At 36.8% G+C, this 15,471-nt stretch overlaps 1 protein-coding gene across 1 annotated transcript in view; it reads left to right on the top strand.

Annotated features, from left to right (window-relative positions):
- Positions 1–2,229: 2,229 nt before the first annotated feature.
- The window catches only part of galr1b (galanin receptor 1b), a 39,969-nt gene continuing 26,727 nt past the window's right edge, over positions 2,230–15,471 (top strand). Inside the window, exons 1-2 of the mRNA XM_016552910.1 lie at positions 2,230–3,127; positions 10,038–10,103. Coding sequence (XP_016408396.1) covers positions 2,471–3,127; positions 10,038–10,103 — 723 coding nt within the window. The 5' untranslated portion in view covers positions 2,230–2,470. The remainder of the gene's footprint in view (positions 3,128–10,037; positions 10,104–15,471) is intronic.

The following is a 15,471-nucleotide window of genomic DNA, read 5'->3' as shown; positions in this document are numbered from 1 at the left end:
CTAGATTCATTAGATGACTTGAACACCACTGATGCTGCAGAAATTAAATGCACTGATGAGCTCATCATCACTGTGTAAGTAATGGAATCTATTAAATGTCTCAAAAGTATATGTCTTCAGGTCCTGATGGAATTACAGGTGAAGTCATTCTCAGCTCTGTAACTTTTGGAGAACAAAATACAAAGTATTACAAGAAACACCATCTCTTGATATTACTAATACACATCACTGCTTATGGACATTTAATTCAATTTGGAAAAATACCATCCATAGCAGGCCACTATTGTTGATCAGTCATTTTTATAAGCTGTAAGCTGTGAACATTTGATTAATAGGTGCACATACGAACTTGGTCGACTGAAAGCAAAAGTGCATGTGAAGATTTTTTGGCAATGTACCATGGTTCAACCTGCAATTTCACATAGCGAAAGGACATTTAAAGCAACTAAATGTCACAGCTTGACCTCTTGGCTGAACTCAAAGAACACAAACTGGAAAGGTTTGCTGTGTTGTGGGGTCCAAATTAATTGAGAAGCCTCGAATCCTGTAGTGTCTACAGCTTTACTGTTAATGTAGACAATTCTTGGCCAGAATAAGATGAATTATGAAATAGACTTTGGGGTGTCAAAATTCCATGTGAGACTGACTGGGAACCCCTGATATCACTGTACCTGCAACCTCTTCACGGTAATGTGTTGCTTTTAAATCTCAGGTTAACTAGCATTTTGCATAACAATAAGAACTGTACCCAGGAACATATTTTAAAAATAGAAAACATACAAATAAAACCCCACAAATAAAATTATAAAGTTATTTCAGGAGGGGATGAGACGGCATATAGAGAAGAGGTGCGGCATTTAACACCAATCTGGTGTTAAATGCCGCAAAAGCCCCGCCCCCCACATAAATCGAGATTGTGTAGAGAGAGTGACATCATTTAAGTTCCTTGGAGTACATATTTCAGAGACTCTTTCCTGGACCACCTACATCACAGCACTGATAAAGAAGGCCCAGCAGCGCCTCCACTTTCTGAGAGTACTCAGGAAAAGCGGGTTGGAACAAAGGTTGCTGGTGTCCTTCTATCAGTCCACTATCCAGAGTGTGTTCACTTATTCCATCACGGCGTGGTATGCTGGGAGTTTGGCTGGAGACAAGAAGAAATCATTACAGAGGGTCATTAACTCAGCGCAAAAGATCATCGGTTGCCCTCTGCCCTCCCTAGAGGAGATCTCCAGCTCCCGTTGCCTCAAGGCCGGGTCCATCATGTCAGACTCCTCCCACCCAGCCCACCACCTATCTGATCAGTTGCCCTATAGGCGCTACAGATCGAGAATATCTCTTTGGATTTGAGACGTTAGTCTTTGCAACTTTACAGATCTTCTTTATGCACCAAGAGCTTGTAACACTCCAAAGAGAAGGGACAACTTGAAATCGCATCATATGACCCCTTTAAGACTCGAACCTCCAGACTCAGGGACAGTTTCTTCCCATGGGCCATAAGAACACTAAATAATCCAACAACTAATTAATTATTTATGGTCATGCTGCTATTTTTATATTTTTATACCATTTTTTACTTTCAATAACTTATTATGTAATGTTCTATTGTGTTTTTAATGTTGTACTATGTGTTTTTTAAATTGCACTAAAGGGAGTTGCACTGTAATCTCATATTTTAATAGAAGGACAATAAAGCTGAACAAGAACAAGAACATATCACAGTAACAGCTGCTATAACATCCAGGAAACTGTTTAGGGATATTTTTCTTTTATTGAGTTCATTGAACAGTCTTGCGTCATTTTATTAAGGTTATTTGTGTGGGTGGAATGAAAAGTATGTACTTCTAATAAAATATGTTTTAATTGTGAGTTGTGTATTTCAGCAGTTGTAGCCTAGCTGATCAAATGCAACCTACAAACAAGCGAGGGAGTGAGGTTATCTGTATCGTGATTCGTGACACCTTAAGATAATGTGAGAACAAGTGTAAAGGTCCTCCGACATATTTCTAGATGAAGCCAAGTTCATAATGACAAACACAAACAGTGCTCTTTGACCCAACGACATAGTTATCTTTATGACAAGTGAAAAATAGTTATTAGGTTAATTAAACTGCAGAGAAGCTCTACTATTATAACACTGAATCGATCATGGCCAAATCAACACGCAGGGTCGTTTTAAACGCTTCCGGGCGGAAACTTTACGCACTGAGCGTGTGTCAGTGCCCCAGCGTCTCCTTGCCGGGAAAGAGTACGCGCCAGTGTAGTATGATGTGCGTTCTGACTAGTGCTTCACACCCAGCCGGTGCATTTCCCAGCCTTCAGGAGTTCTCCACAAATGAGCCAAAGATTTGTCAGTACGCGCTAACTTGAGAAAATTAGAAATCAAACTGGGGGATGATTGTTCTGTGCTTCTGAACGGACTTGTGCTTTTTTGTTTCGACCGGACTTATTGAATCCTTGTAGGCTAAACATGGGGTTATCCCGAAATGAAACGGAAATTTGGACTGAGGAGCATAAGGACACGAACCACACGACCGACAGTTTCGGTCCGGAGGTTGTTATTGTGCCCGTCATATTTGGATGTATATTTTTCGTGGGTATCATTGGAAACACTCTAGTGATGGTTGTCATTGGGAAAATAAAGTCGAGGCGCTCGAGAAGCACCACTAACATTTTCATCCTAAATCTCAGTATAGCAGATTTATCTTTCCTCCTGTTTTGCGTCCCGTTTCAGGCCACCATATACTCTCTTCCCGAGTGGATCTTCGGGGCTTTTCTGTGTAAATTTGTGCACTATTTTGTCATGGTCAGCATGCTGGTAAGCATTTTCACGCTTGTGGCCATGTCGGTGGACAGGTACATTGCCGTGGTGCTCTCCAAAAAGTCCCCGTGCATTCGCAGCCGGAGGAATGCGCTCATTGGCGTCTGTGTCATTTGGATGCTTTCCTTCATCTTTGCAGTCCCGGCTGCGCAGCACCAAATTTTGACGGATCACCCCAATGCTCCCAATAGCACGTTCTGCTGGGAGATATGGACCGAACGGATGGCCAAGCACACTTATAAAGTGACTATTCTCGTGACTGGGTATCTGTTACCGTTGGTTTTGATCACATGCTGTTATGCCAAGGTAAGGAATCGACAATAAGACAAGTTTCTTGTAGAACTATCGAGGGAGCACTTCTACATTCATTTTGAACCAACTGATTTCTCGTTTAAAGTGTGGGAATGAGAAGGTTTTTATGAGCGTTTAAGAAATTATTAAATGTTTTTTAAATGAAAGCTACTTGGCGCGTGTTTGTTTACTCCTTCCTTCCTCTAGCTCGTGTCCACGTGATTATTATAATGAGTTTAATAATCCACCATGAGCAAAACTGTGGCCATAGCACCATAGCCGCGGGAACGTATTTTGAGCGGGGGGGAGGGAATAAAACCGGAAAACAAGAATTTATTTATTTGGGTTACAACGCAAGTAGACAGTGGATTAAAACTAGGGCTGCCCCGACCAGAGATTTTTTTTTAAAAAGTATAATTACCATGAATGTGTCGGGGGAAATAGTAAAGAGATATTTGAATTATTTATTAATAAACCAGTGTTTTCTGAGTCAGTGTCTCAAAGATGAAGTTGACGACGCGCCTTTAGAGAGAAATGCATCTTTACGGATTATATAATGAAAGAGTTTATATATTTGATTTGAATTATTTCGTTTTAAAGTAATTTGAAGCTTTCAATAGATATATTTATCATGTATGTGAGGCAAATATTCGCTGAGTTTCGTTTCATTTTAGTGAAGCGCTCCTGTTCAGGGCCGGCCCAAGCCTTTATGGGGCCCTAAGCAGAATTTTATTTGGGGGCCCCTCTGTGTCGCCAATACAACTGATTATTGTCAATGCTTGATTATTCACACACTATAAATCTAACTCACCCATTATCAGTTTTATTTGTTGTAGCTGTGTTGCTTACATCACACCAATGTTTTTACCCTTCTATGATTTTTTATTGTAACAGTAGCAAACCCACAAGAGTGGTCAGGTGTTAATTTGCACTTTAACATTCAGTCTTACAGTACTAAGTGGTATATAATGTGGTGTACTGAAAAGTAGCTAAATAAACCAGCAGACAATGCATTTACAGAAAAGAATGTTATTTTAACAACATAAATCATTAAACACACATCTAAAACAACAACTCTTAATCTATAACTAACTAATTGAGGCATAATGATATTGGAATATACTAGCAAAGACCCCAAAGGTAGGCAAAGGTAAATAATGTTAAGCTGTTATGTTAAGTTTATGAAACAGAATTGTTTTATTACAAAAAATATATACTCAGGAAAGTTATTTTTACACAGAAGACAAAAACTATTTATACTACTTATTGCAAATAGTGGCAGTTAGCTGCACCTCAGTATTATAATACATTATAAAACAGTATGCAGTAATAACGTATTGAGTGTAAATTATAATTTTAATTCAAATTATTAAATGGATGCCACCTTATTGGGACAATAAAGCCCTCCCTACACCTACCCGATACTTTATTTGTAACTTTTTGATTATTTCCTTAATTTTCATTGAAAATAGATGCTTTTCTGATGTGATCTGAAATTTGAAAATGAGAAAAAAGTTCGCCAAAAGGCGGATTCGAACCCGGGTCGATCGCATCAAAATGAGTAAGTCACACGTTTTACCATCTGCACCACAGGAGCTGATGATTGTTAGCTGTCTTTTGTAGTGTTCACACATTGGTGGGCGGAGTTAATGTAAATAGCCTCTGCTAACAAGGCTGGCTATTAGTGTAAATAGATACTCCGAAAAATAATCAAGCCATTTCATGTACTCTTGGGGGCTCCCTGGTGGCCACGGGGCCCTAAGCAGCCGCTTAGTTCGCTTATGCCTTGGGCCGGCTCTGCTCCTGTTCATGACAAGACGGCAGAAAGGGCATCCTGTTTGTTTTCTTTATTTTACAAAAACACAACGTTTTGTTGTGAGTACACACAAATAAAAGTAGACCCTTTACGGCAGTGGTTCTCAACCTTTTTTTCCACCGGGCCACACTATGGTCCAAGTGCAAGTCTTGCGGGCCGCACGCATATCATTTCCATCTGCGCAAACTATTGGATACAGCGCACATTTATCTAGGTTTTAACGTTTAAACATTGTTATATGCTTGAACTGTTTTATATCTATAGATTTTATTTTAGTCAAGTCGTGATGATTTGAGAAGGCTAAATTGATCAAACATATGCTCACTCTGGCGCTGGCCACCTGGTCGTTACTTTAAATGCGTAACGTTAATTAGGCTATGTGAGTACTGCTCATGTCTGAAAATAATATATGAAAAACAAAATTATTTTACATAAAAACATTAGGCTATAGCTTATATTTATTTAGTACATTTATAAATTAATGTAAAAACTAAAATGAATTGTAAAACTGAAAGTATTTTTTTAAAATTGTGTTCAGCACGGTGGGCCGCATTTGAATTCGTGACGGGCCGCATGCGGCCCGCGTACCGCGGGTTGAGAACCACTGCTTTACGGTGTATAATGATGTATTACTCTTATCTTTATGAGCAAAAATGACGGCGCATTTCAAGTTGTTTCCACTGCAAGTGATCGTGCTGTTGCCTCCATGTCCTGCATAGTGCGCTTTAGCTTGCACTCTCGGGATACAGCGCACATTTAACTAGGTTAAACGTTTAAACTAACATTGTAATATGCTTGAAGTGTTTTATATCTATAGATTTTATTTTATTTCAAGCCGTGATGATTTGAGAAAGCTAAATTTATCAAACAGGCTATGATCAACTCACTGTCTGCCCTTGGCCGCTTGGTCGTTATATATATAATTAAAAAAAAACTGGAATTTTACAAACAAAAATGTTCCAAGCATATTTCTAAATTAACTTAACAAAGAAACAAAAATAAATATAACCACTTTGCCATTAAAAACAAAACGGAACTATTTTAATGACTGCAACAGCAGCTGTATAATGGGGAAGAGAGAAAAGACACGGGCTCCAGTCGGATTTGGGCCGAGAATTCTGATAAACTGTCGGGCAAGGGCTGGGCTACGACCTAGATTGGAGGCCCGTGCAGCGCTCTAAATTATTCATTTGTGTTACAACGCGGGTAAAACATATTATCCTTATTCATTTTCTAAGTTTAATATAAGTGAATATACTATATGTCATTGTTGCTACTATTTTTAAAATATACACTGAACAAAATTATAAACGCAACACTTTTGTTTTTGCCCCCATTTTTCATGAGCTGAACTCAAAGATCTAAGACTTTTTCTATGTACACAAAAGGCCTATTTCTCTCAAATATTGTTCACAAATCTGTCTAAATCTGTGTTAGTGAGCACTTCTCCTTTGCCAAGATAATCCATCCACCTCACAGGTGAGGCATATCAAGATGCTGATTAGACAACTTTTAGAGTGGCCTTTTATTGTTGCCAGCCTAAGGCACACCTGTGCAATAATCATGCTGTCTAATCAGCATCTTGATATGCCACACCCGTGAGGTGTATGGATTTTCTCGGCAAAGGAGAAGTGCTCACTAACACAGATTTAGACAGATTTGTGAACAATATTTGAGAGAAATAGGCCTTTTGTGTACATAGAAAAAGTCTTAGATCTTTTTTTGAGTTCAGCTCATGAAAAATGGGGGCAAAAACAAAAGTGTTGCGTTTATAATTTTGTTCAGTGTATTTAAAAAAAAATAGTATTTTATTGTATAGTCTATATGTTTTTTTTTCATTAATAATAGCCTAATGAGCCAAAAACTAAGCATTCATTTGAATTAAGGGGAAAATCCCCAAAACTTTTTTTTTATTTGTGTTACAACCTTAAGCATTAATTTTGTTACAAGAATAAGAAAGGTCTAGCATTAAACACCAAAATAATCGCTATAATATAATACAAAATAATACAGTTCTGAGAATGCAGGATTGCTTGCTGCTGAAGACATGTACATGTAATAATATGATCAAAAAGTCATGGCAAAAAATTATTTTTTAAGTCAGTTTAATAAGTTGAAATGACTTTCACAGTCAATTTGATTTAACTTAACTCAACTTAACTCTTGCTTATAATGTCGTAGGCTTAAGGCTAGTTTTTTCAATGAATTTTAAAGAATATAAGAATTAATAAAATGAATTTTATTTATTTTTTGTTGCAAACAAAAAATTAATTTTTCTCGAGCTACACGACTCAGCACCCCTACTTCCCGCGGTAATGCAGCACATGAACTTTTAGGGACCATTCGTGTTTTATTTTGCCTAGCACGTCAAGGATGCAACAGGTCGCCATGCGCCCACACAGAGAGTTCGGTGTGTGCTTACTTCCTGGATTCGGAGATTTGGGTAAAGTTGCCTAAACAGTAGCCTAAAGCTCACGCAGACGTCACTGACCAATTGAGAGTATATATTTTCCAGACGCATCAATGCGTGCTCGCATAGTTTTTGCACGTATATTTTTAAAGTAAAATTTAAGTATGGAATTAAGTAAAATCTATGTAACTAAGTTATGTAAAATTAGCAAAGGAAATAAGTAAATTTAAGGTGGCCAGTTAGAGTCTGATGAGTAATTTCTACTTAATTATTTAAAATTTACCTTGCAATACTCAAGTACATTTCACTCAGTCACGGTTTGTTAACTTTACTCAAACAACATAGCACTGAAAAAAATGGCAATAAGGTTTACTTACAATCACGTATGTAAGCAAGTAGTCAGCTCGTTATTCTTTTTAAGGTAATATGGTTACTCAATATAGTTATTAACTGAATGAACACAGAGACCTGAATACTTGGCACATAATACACAATAACAGTGACAATCAGTGAATAGTGTTTGAGTATGAATGGGTCATTTTGAGTAAAAAATGAACTCCAGATGTCACAAAACAGCAAGTTACTTAACCTAGTGGTTCTCAAACTGGGGTACGTGAGGTGACGGAGGGGGTACGCGAACAAAATTTTGAGTTTTGGCATTCATTTAATTCTACCCAAACTTAAAGTAACATTAAAACCGAACATGTATTTCTGACAAGCAAAATGCCGCTTGCCCGCTTCTAATGTAAAAACAGGAAAATGGGGGTGCCGTAAACGGTCAACTACGTGATATCCAATCAGCTTACCTCATCTTTAGCCGTCAAAACTGACTGCATCCACACAAGCAGCGTGCATGTGATAGGATGGCCGCTGAATATGCTGCTTTAGCAAATCGCGCTGCTGTTCAGTGTATCTTTAAGTAGATCTTCACTTAATAGCATGAAGAGCAAAGACACGCACTGTACATTGAGATCGATTTAAACTCTCTTCGATAAAGACACATACCCTGTGCGAGTTATTGTTTTCATGTTTAAAATACGAGCAAGAATGCAAATTTCCCTGAATATCCAAACGATGGCAAATGTGACAATTTTTACAACAGTTCAACAAAAAATGTCATATTAAGTGAACATTTAACATTTTAAAAGTAGCCTACATTTTAAACAGAATATTGTCATGTTTGTTATATTTTGCAACTAAATAATAATAGCCTAGTTCCAACGAAATCTGTATCATCTGGTGTGCGTCTCCGAGCAACATACAGCGGTGTTTCATTAGTGAACGAATCTGCGGCTTTGAACGATTTGGAGAGTCAGTGATTAATAACCCATTCATAACTACAACATTTTGCTTCGTTATTGAATGAATGAATGAATGAATGGTGGCGACTTGCCGCCACCTATTGACGGTTTTATTTTTAAATCTACAAGTATCACTTCTATTTGTCATCATTTATTGCTTTATTTATTATATTAATAATACACTTAAGGGAATGTTAAGAATATGACATAAAACATAACATACAGTTAATAAAGATAGAAAATCTTTGCATCTATAAAGGTAAAAAAAATGCACATGTAAATCAATTTAAGGGGACAAATAATGTCCTTTAATAGAAAAGGTGTGACTGTGGTCTAAGTGGAAGAGAGGGGGAACGCAGAAGAATGTTAAATGCCCCAGAAGGTATGCCGCTGTAAAAAGTTTGAGAACCACTGACTTAACCTAACAACAAAAGCAACCATAAAACAGTGTAAATACATCTCGAAAACAGCAAATAATTTTACCTTATTAATTATTCTTACCCAAGTGCACGATGGGAAAAATGGGATCATGACTTTGATATTTACTTAAACAATCTTTGTCAAAATAACAAACAATTCCAAGTAAAATATACTTATAAGTTCAAACTTTAAATTCTACAAGCTTAAATTGAGTACTAATATTGAATTGACTCTTTTTTTTATTCTTGCCTGAACTAAATTATTTAATGTAGAAATTACATTTGTTTTTTTCTGATTCATTTACTTCAACACAAAGTCATTTATGTTCCTATATGTTAATAAAATTAACTGTTATGCTGATAAATTTACAGTCTATGTCTTTTGGACCAGAAATTTTTATGATTCATTTCAAACTATATTTGTTCAATCAGATTTTCTTTTTTTATATATAAGAATGTTCCTTCGCAACCCTTTGCAACAGAGTAGCAAGTAACAAATTGTAGTTTATGACTGCAATATACTTTTTTTTTTTTTAGATAAGAGATTTGTTTTACTTTGGGTAGTCAACCATGCATCAACACAGGAAAAAAAGCTGTACCTTTCAACAGATTTTATGCTGTTTTTGAACATTTACTTTACAAGTGGCTTTTATTTAGCAATTTTAGGTGACTGCCACAAAACATGGACTACTTTTATTATGTTTAATGTGAGTTAGAGTGTTTACTCTGTGTATCAATGTATTTATTTTGCGTAAATGTTGGACAGGACCATGATGATAAATGTGTCCCTGCAGTGCTGGAATGACTTCCTGAAATTCTGTAATATCTTATAGTTTATCATTGTCATTTCTCTCCAGAGAAGTGTCAAAACACTAGCCACACAAAGTCTGCCATCACTCACTGCTTTTTCATCATTAATGGTGGATGAGTAATGGCATAGACTTTTAGGCATTAATGTGACATTTTCTTTGAATTGCAGGTATTGTACCATCTTCATAAAAAAATGAAAAATATGTCCAAGAAGTCTGAACGGTCAAAGCGAAAGGTAAGAGTTTTTTGTTTTGTTTGTTTGTTTGTTTGGTGGATGTGTTGTTTTCCTGGTTTTGGCATCATTTATTTCGATTATTTTCTGTAAAACTAGATTTTGTATGATTTTACCAGATATGATGGTATGCTGGAGTGATATTACTGCAGTAATTTTGTTGCCGCTTTCAGTATTAGTTTGGTATTTGTTCTGAAAATCCATACATGGGTATGAAAGCTAGTGGAGCATGACAGACCTCGTAAATCTTCATGGTTGATATAAGTTGAAGTGTATTTAGCCATTCACTATGTTTAACTTTAATCATTTTAACTGATGGTAATTCAAAATCTCTTAAAATGGTCATTGAAATGCCATGTAAGCAGCAGTGTTGGGAGTAACGCATTACAAAAGTAATAATATTACAGTTGAAAGTAACTCAAAAGTAACTCAAAAGTAGTGTAACGCATTACAATTCAGAGACAGTAATATTGTAATGTAACTAATTACTTTCAAAAGACAGTAACTAGTAATATATAATGTATTACATTTTGGAAGTAACTTGCCCAACACTGGTAAGCAGATCAGTGTAGATTAATTTGGAAACTTTAGCCACACTTTAAAATGTTTGGATTTTATTGCATAACAAAATACCAAACCATGTGGCATCGCACATATCTACTCTGCAGTTATTGTGAGGAACTACTGCACATGTTCTGCTACACTTGATAAGTGTCTAAATAATTTTTTGTTATCTAATGCAGTGACATTCATGTGTTTTTAAGTGTGACTTAACTATCTATAAATATAATGTGGTAGGCCTTAGATGAGGATTTCTGGCTGACAATATTTAAATGCTGTCAGTATTTATAGTTGGATTTCATGTGTATCAGAAGAAACATTTCACATGCTTCAAGAGCCTTAATAGTTCACTTGAGCATTTCAGACATATTGACTTTCAAATCAGATATTTTAAGTGCATAAAATTGTCAGTTTTAGTTAAGCAGTGTAAGTCAGAAACCATTGCATCTGTGGTTATAGTGCCTCACTTAAGTTAATGGTCCATAATAGCCAGTACGCTCCAGAGTGGTCTCTTGTAACCAATGGCAACCAAGGCATATTTTTTGCACTGGACCTGGAGCACTAGGAGGGGTATATTATGGGGTGGCTGGAGTCAGAAGGGAATTCTAATGATGCTTTCACACGTTGTTGAAAGTCATATAATCCTAACCCATGTTGGAATCTCAGGATCTCACACAGAAAATGCACTAGACCTGAAACTATCATTTTTATGCTGAAGTGAATTTGACCTTTAATATGAGAAAAATTGGTTTTAGAGCACATCTATCTACAATCTGTGACTATAGCAACAAGTCACTAACCTTGAATCCTTTCATAGAACTTGATGTAGTAATTCATGGGTATTATGGGGAAAATGTTGTTTCGCAACACGGATTTGTGGGCTTTCATGTCAGTCAATTATACAGATCTCAGAAGATGAAAAGCAGTGATCTCTATCTCGCATCATCCATTGTGTAAGGAAAAATGTTCAGTCTGAAGAAACGTCTGAAACTACGTCAAAACAGAGCTATGTTAGTTCGTGGGAAATGCAGCAAGAGAGTCCAAGACAATATTGAAGAGAAAAACTCTCATAGATAAAGTGTTAATATTGTATTTATTGGGCTGAAACAATTTCATGAGTGAATACAAAGGTTGTAAATTGGAATTTTCAAGCTTGTTTACTTTATAGTAATAATGATGCAGAAAGCACAGAAAACATGGTTGAGGTTCTAGCCGAAATCACAAAATTCAAACTAAATGCTGACATTGTTTCTTTTTTCTTACACTGCAATTTTGAACGTATTACAATATATTTTGAATATACAACAAAAACTGTTCTTACAGGAGTCTGCACTCAAAAATGATTTTTGTTGCTTGTTCAATTTATACTAACAACTTAAACTGGACAGCAGATTCCTAGTTACCAACATGCTCTGCATGTAACTGCATTAGAATAATAAATGTTAAAATTAACTTTTATGTATTATTTGAGTAAAAATGGATACTTGTTAGTGTGCAATGTGAAGTTATACTTTAGATTTATTAGAGTGTCTGTTATGTTGGCATTTGTGTGTGATTACCATTGAGCAGAAGAGTTGTGCTGAGGTTTTGGGCAGACAGCAATAGTTTTGCTAATGCCAGTGCAGTGAAAAGTCACCTCTTGTTTGTCCCATACATTACATTTAGTAAAATAAAGTTTTATATATTGCATGCAAACATGCTATTGCATTCAGTTTGATTTCAACAACACAAGAATTTGTTTGAATGGACTTCTTCTAGTTAGGGCTGGGGAAAAAAGAAAAAAAGAAGAATCTATTCCAAAAAGAATAGATTCAGAGGCGTTGGGAATCGAGAGTCGATTCCAAAGGTTGGAATCTATTCCATACAAATGTGGAATCAGAGCCTTTTTCAGTTCAACAAAGCTTATCGTGCCTTTCAAATGGAAGGCTGCACACATTTTTTTTAAAGCTATATTCGTGGATTTTTGTGCTTTTTATTTTGAGAGGACAGTGGAGAGATGACAGGAAAGTATTGGGGTGGAGAGAGGGGAGCAGGATCAGCAAAGGACCTCGAAGCGGGATTCGAACTTGGGTCACTGTGAGCGCAGTTGCGCTATATGTCGACGCACTAACCACGAGGCTGCACACGTTTAAATTCACGAAAATAAACTGAAAGAAAACGAGTCAGTATGCTCATCTGAGTTTGAGGATGCAGCCTTCCATTTGAGAAGCACCCATTAATTCAGCTCATGCTCGCTAAAAGTGATTAGAAGTCTGATTCGTTTCCACAAAAAGGTTATTTCGGATAGATAGTTTTAATGAACCAGTTTTTTAAAAATTATTCTGAGGTTATTTTACGGTGGAACTGGCTTAAGAGTTTTGAGCCCTACATGACAGAATAGATCATGACGTGATCGACGGTCTTGATCTTATTTCCATCTTAAATAAAATGCTATTTTTAAAAATATTTCTATCGGCCAATGATATTTCTGAAAGAATACATCGAGAGCACAGATCAGTGGCAAGAGCGCATCAGATTGACATATCAACCACAAGCTCTTATATCAGTGTTGTTGTTAATGTTCTGGTTATTTTGTTTCAGTGTACAGTTTGTTAATTTTGTGCAAAGCATACAGTTAAATTAAACTTCATCATTCAGCTGAACTGTGCACATTTATTTTAGACACTTCATGTCTTGTTCCATTCATGCGATAAACACATGTCCCTGCTGAGCTGTGGGCTACGACTAATTTAATGGGCAATGCGGACAAAATTTAAAAATCAATCAGAGCTATAGAAATGTATTGTCATTGTTACAAAAAAAGCTTTATATTATGAGAAGGCTACTTTCTGTGACCTTTATATCCTGCAGTCATGGTGAGATTAGGTTCCTTCAATCTAAAAAACAAGAATCGAAAAAGAATCGAAAACCATGGTGAGGAATCGATTCTTAGAATCGAATCCCATCGATTCCAGAACCAGGAATCGGAATCGAACTCAATTCAAAACAGCCCTAGTCTTGTTGTAACAACTTAAATTAATTGAGTCAATAGAACAATTTTTGAACAATTTTTCATCAATTTAGATTTTGAGTATATAACTTTGCTAGATGTTATATTAGACATTTCTAGAGTGCATGGCATTGTTTTGTCATAACCACATGCACTTTGATCTATTTAATTCAACATCACAAGTAGCTAAATACATTATAAACACCAGGTGCAGTGTGTCAAAATAGATTTTTTTATTAGCCTTCTTAGCTGATGCTTTTTTGTACCAATCCAGATCATAAGAATCTGAATATATTGCAATGAGTGGAAGTGTAAATTCAAGCAAATATGTGTCTTGATACAAGAAGTTTATTAACAAAACAGCTTTAATAACTCAATAAAGAGGTCTGCTGTTTCAATTTACAGGCCCCCTCCCACAGTAGTGGACAGAGATTAGCACTAAGAAAGCAAACCATAATCCCATTACCCAGAGTTACTTGAGTGCTTCATTGTTATAGTTATCTGTAGCCCTAATTGAGGATCAGGGCTGTCACTGTGCTACACTAAACAGCCAGATTAGATGACCAGATGCAGTAATGTTTCAATGATCTCCGTTGGTTACCATGCCTATTCTTTGTCTATTTCTTCCCAGTCTCCATCTGCTTCTCATCATCAGAATTGACCATTCGCTCCGTAACAAAGATGTTACTGGGTGGTATTTTGTTCCTTTTCCAAATCTTTAAATAAATCTTAAGAAGTTCATGCGATGAGGTAAACTGTGTCATGACCCAATTTGCTGCAAGGTAATTTAAGGTCTTATTTTATTGACATTGATTCAAGTCATTTTAGCTTTTTTATTAATCATGTTACTGCATAATTGAATTATTTAAAGAAAGTAACAGATAAAAAATGTGTTCTAATGTCACAGTTTATTCCAGCATACACAAAAAATATCTAATAAATATTTATATTTATATAAATAAATATAAATATAAATATAAAAACACATCTCTTACATCTTTATTTGACCCTCTAACTCTAGCAATCTCTATTCTAATTCTATTCTTTAAAAAAAACTCTATTCATTTACTAACTGCTTGTTTTCTTACAAAAAAAACGTCTCAGGTTACTTATGTAACCATGGTTCCCCTTCAGGAACTCAAGCTGCGTCGAGATCGCTTTGGGAACGCCCCTGCGTGACCGCGTTCTGAAGCACGTGTCAAATCAGCCCAATGGAGTAGCAAGACGTCACGAGCGGGGTGACGTAAGCACCAGAAAGTATAAAAGCGCATCCGGCAGAGCGCAAACCAGCTTCTGCTCTTCAGTAGCGCTCTGTGTATGTGTCTGTCTATTTACTGTTGTCTGTCCGCACAAACATATATAAAACAATCATGAAAAATCTATGGCGAGCGAATGGCATTACAAACGCTGTGTTCCTCCCTGCCCACGATATCTCGCCCCGCTCGTGACGTCTCGCTACTCCATTGGGCTGATTTGACACGTGCTTCAGAACGCGATCACGCAGGGGCGTTCCCAAAGCGATCTGAAAGCCCCTCTTTAAACTCATCGGCCAGGTCCACCTGCGATCCCCACGAGCTCATTCTCCTCCGTGCCTCGGCAGCGGCGGGTCCTGAACCGCGGGAAGCAGATGGCTCCCCCTCTTTACGCGAAAAGAGAGACAAACGAGAACTGAGCTTTTTCATCGGAAAACGCTCGCAGTGCACGCAGATTGCCCCCTCGAGGACATCGCGTGCGTGCTCTTCGCCCAAACAAACAACACATAGATCGTGTGTGTCATCTGGTGTCAAATAGCGATGACACGGATGCACACACCTTCTAAAT

This window comes from Sinocyclocheilus rhinocerous, unplaced genomic scaffold (genome assembly GCF_001515625.1).
Source record: "Sinocyclocheilus rhinocerous isolate Xijiao unplaced genomic scaffold, SAMN03320098_v1.1 scaffold225, whole genome shotgun sequence".
In the NCBI taxonomy this organism is placed as follows: domain Eukaryota; kingdom Metazoa; phylum Chordata; class Actinopteri; order Cypriniformes; family Cyprinidae; genus Sinocyclocheilus; species Sinocyclocheilus rhinocerous.
The sequence above is the reverse complement of the archived record's forward strand: the minus strand, read 5'-3'. Positions and strand labels throughout refer to the sequence as shown.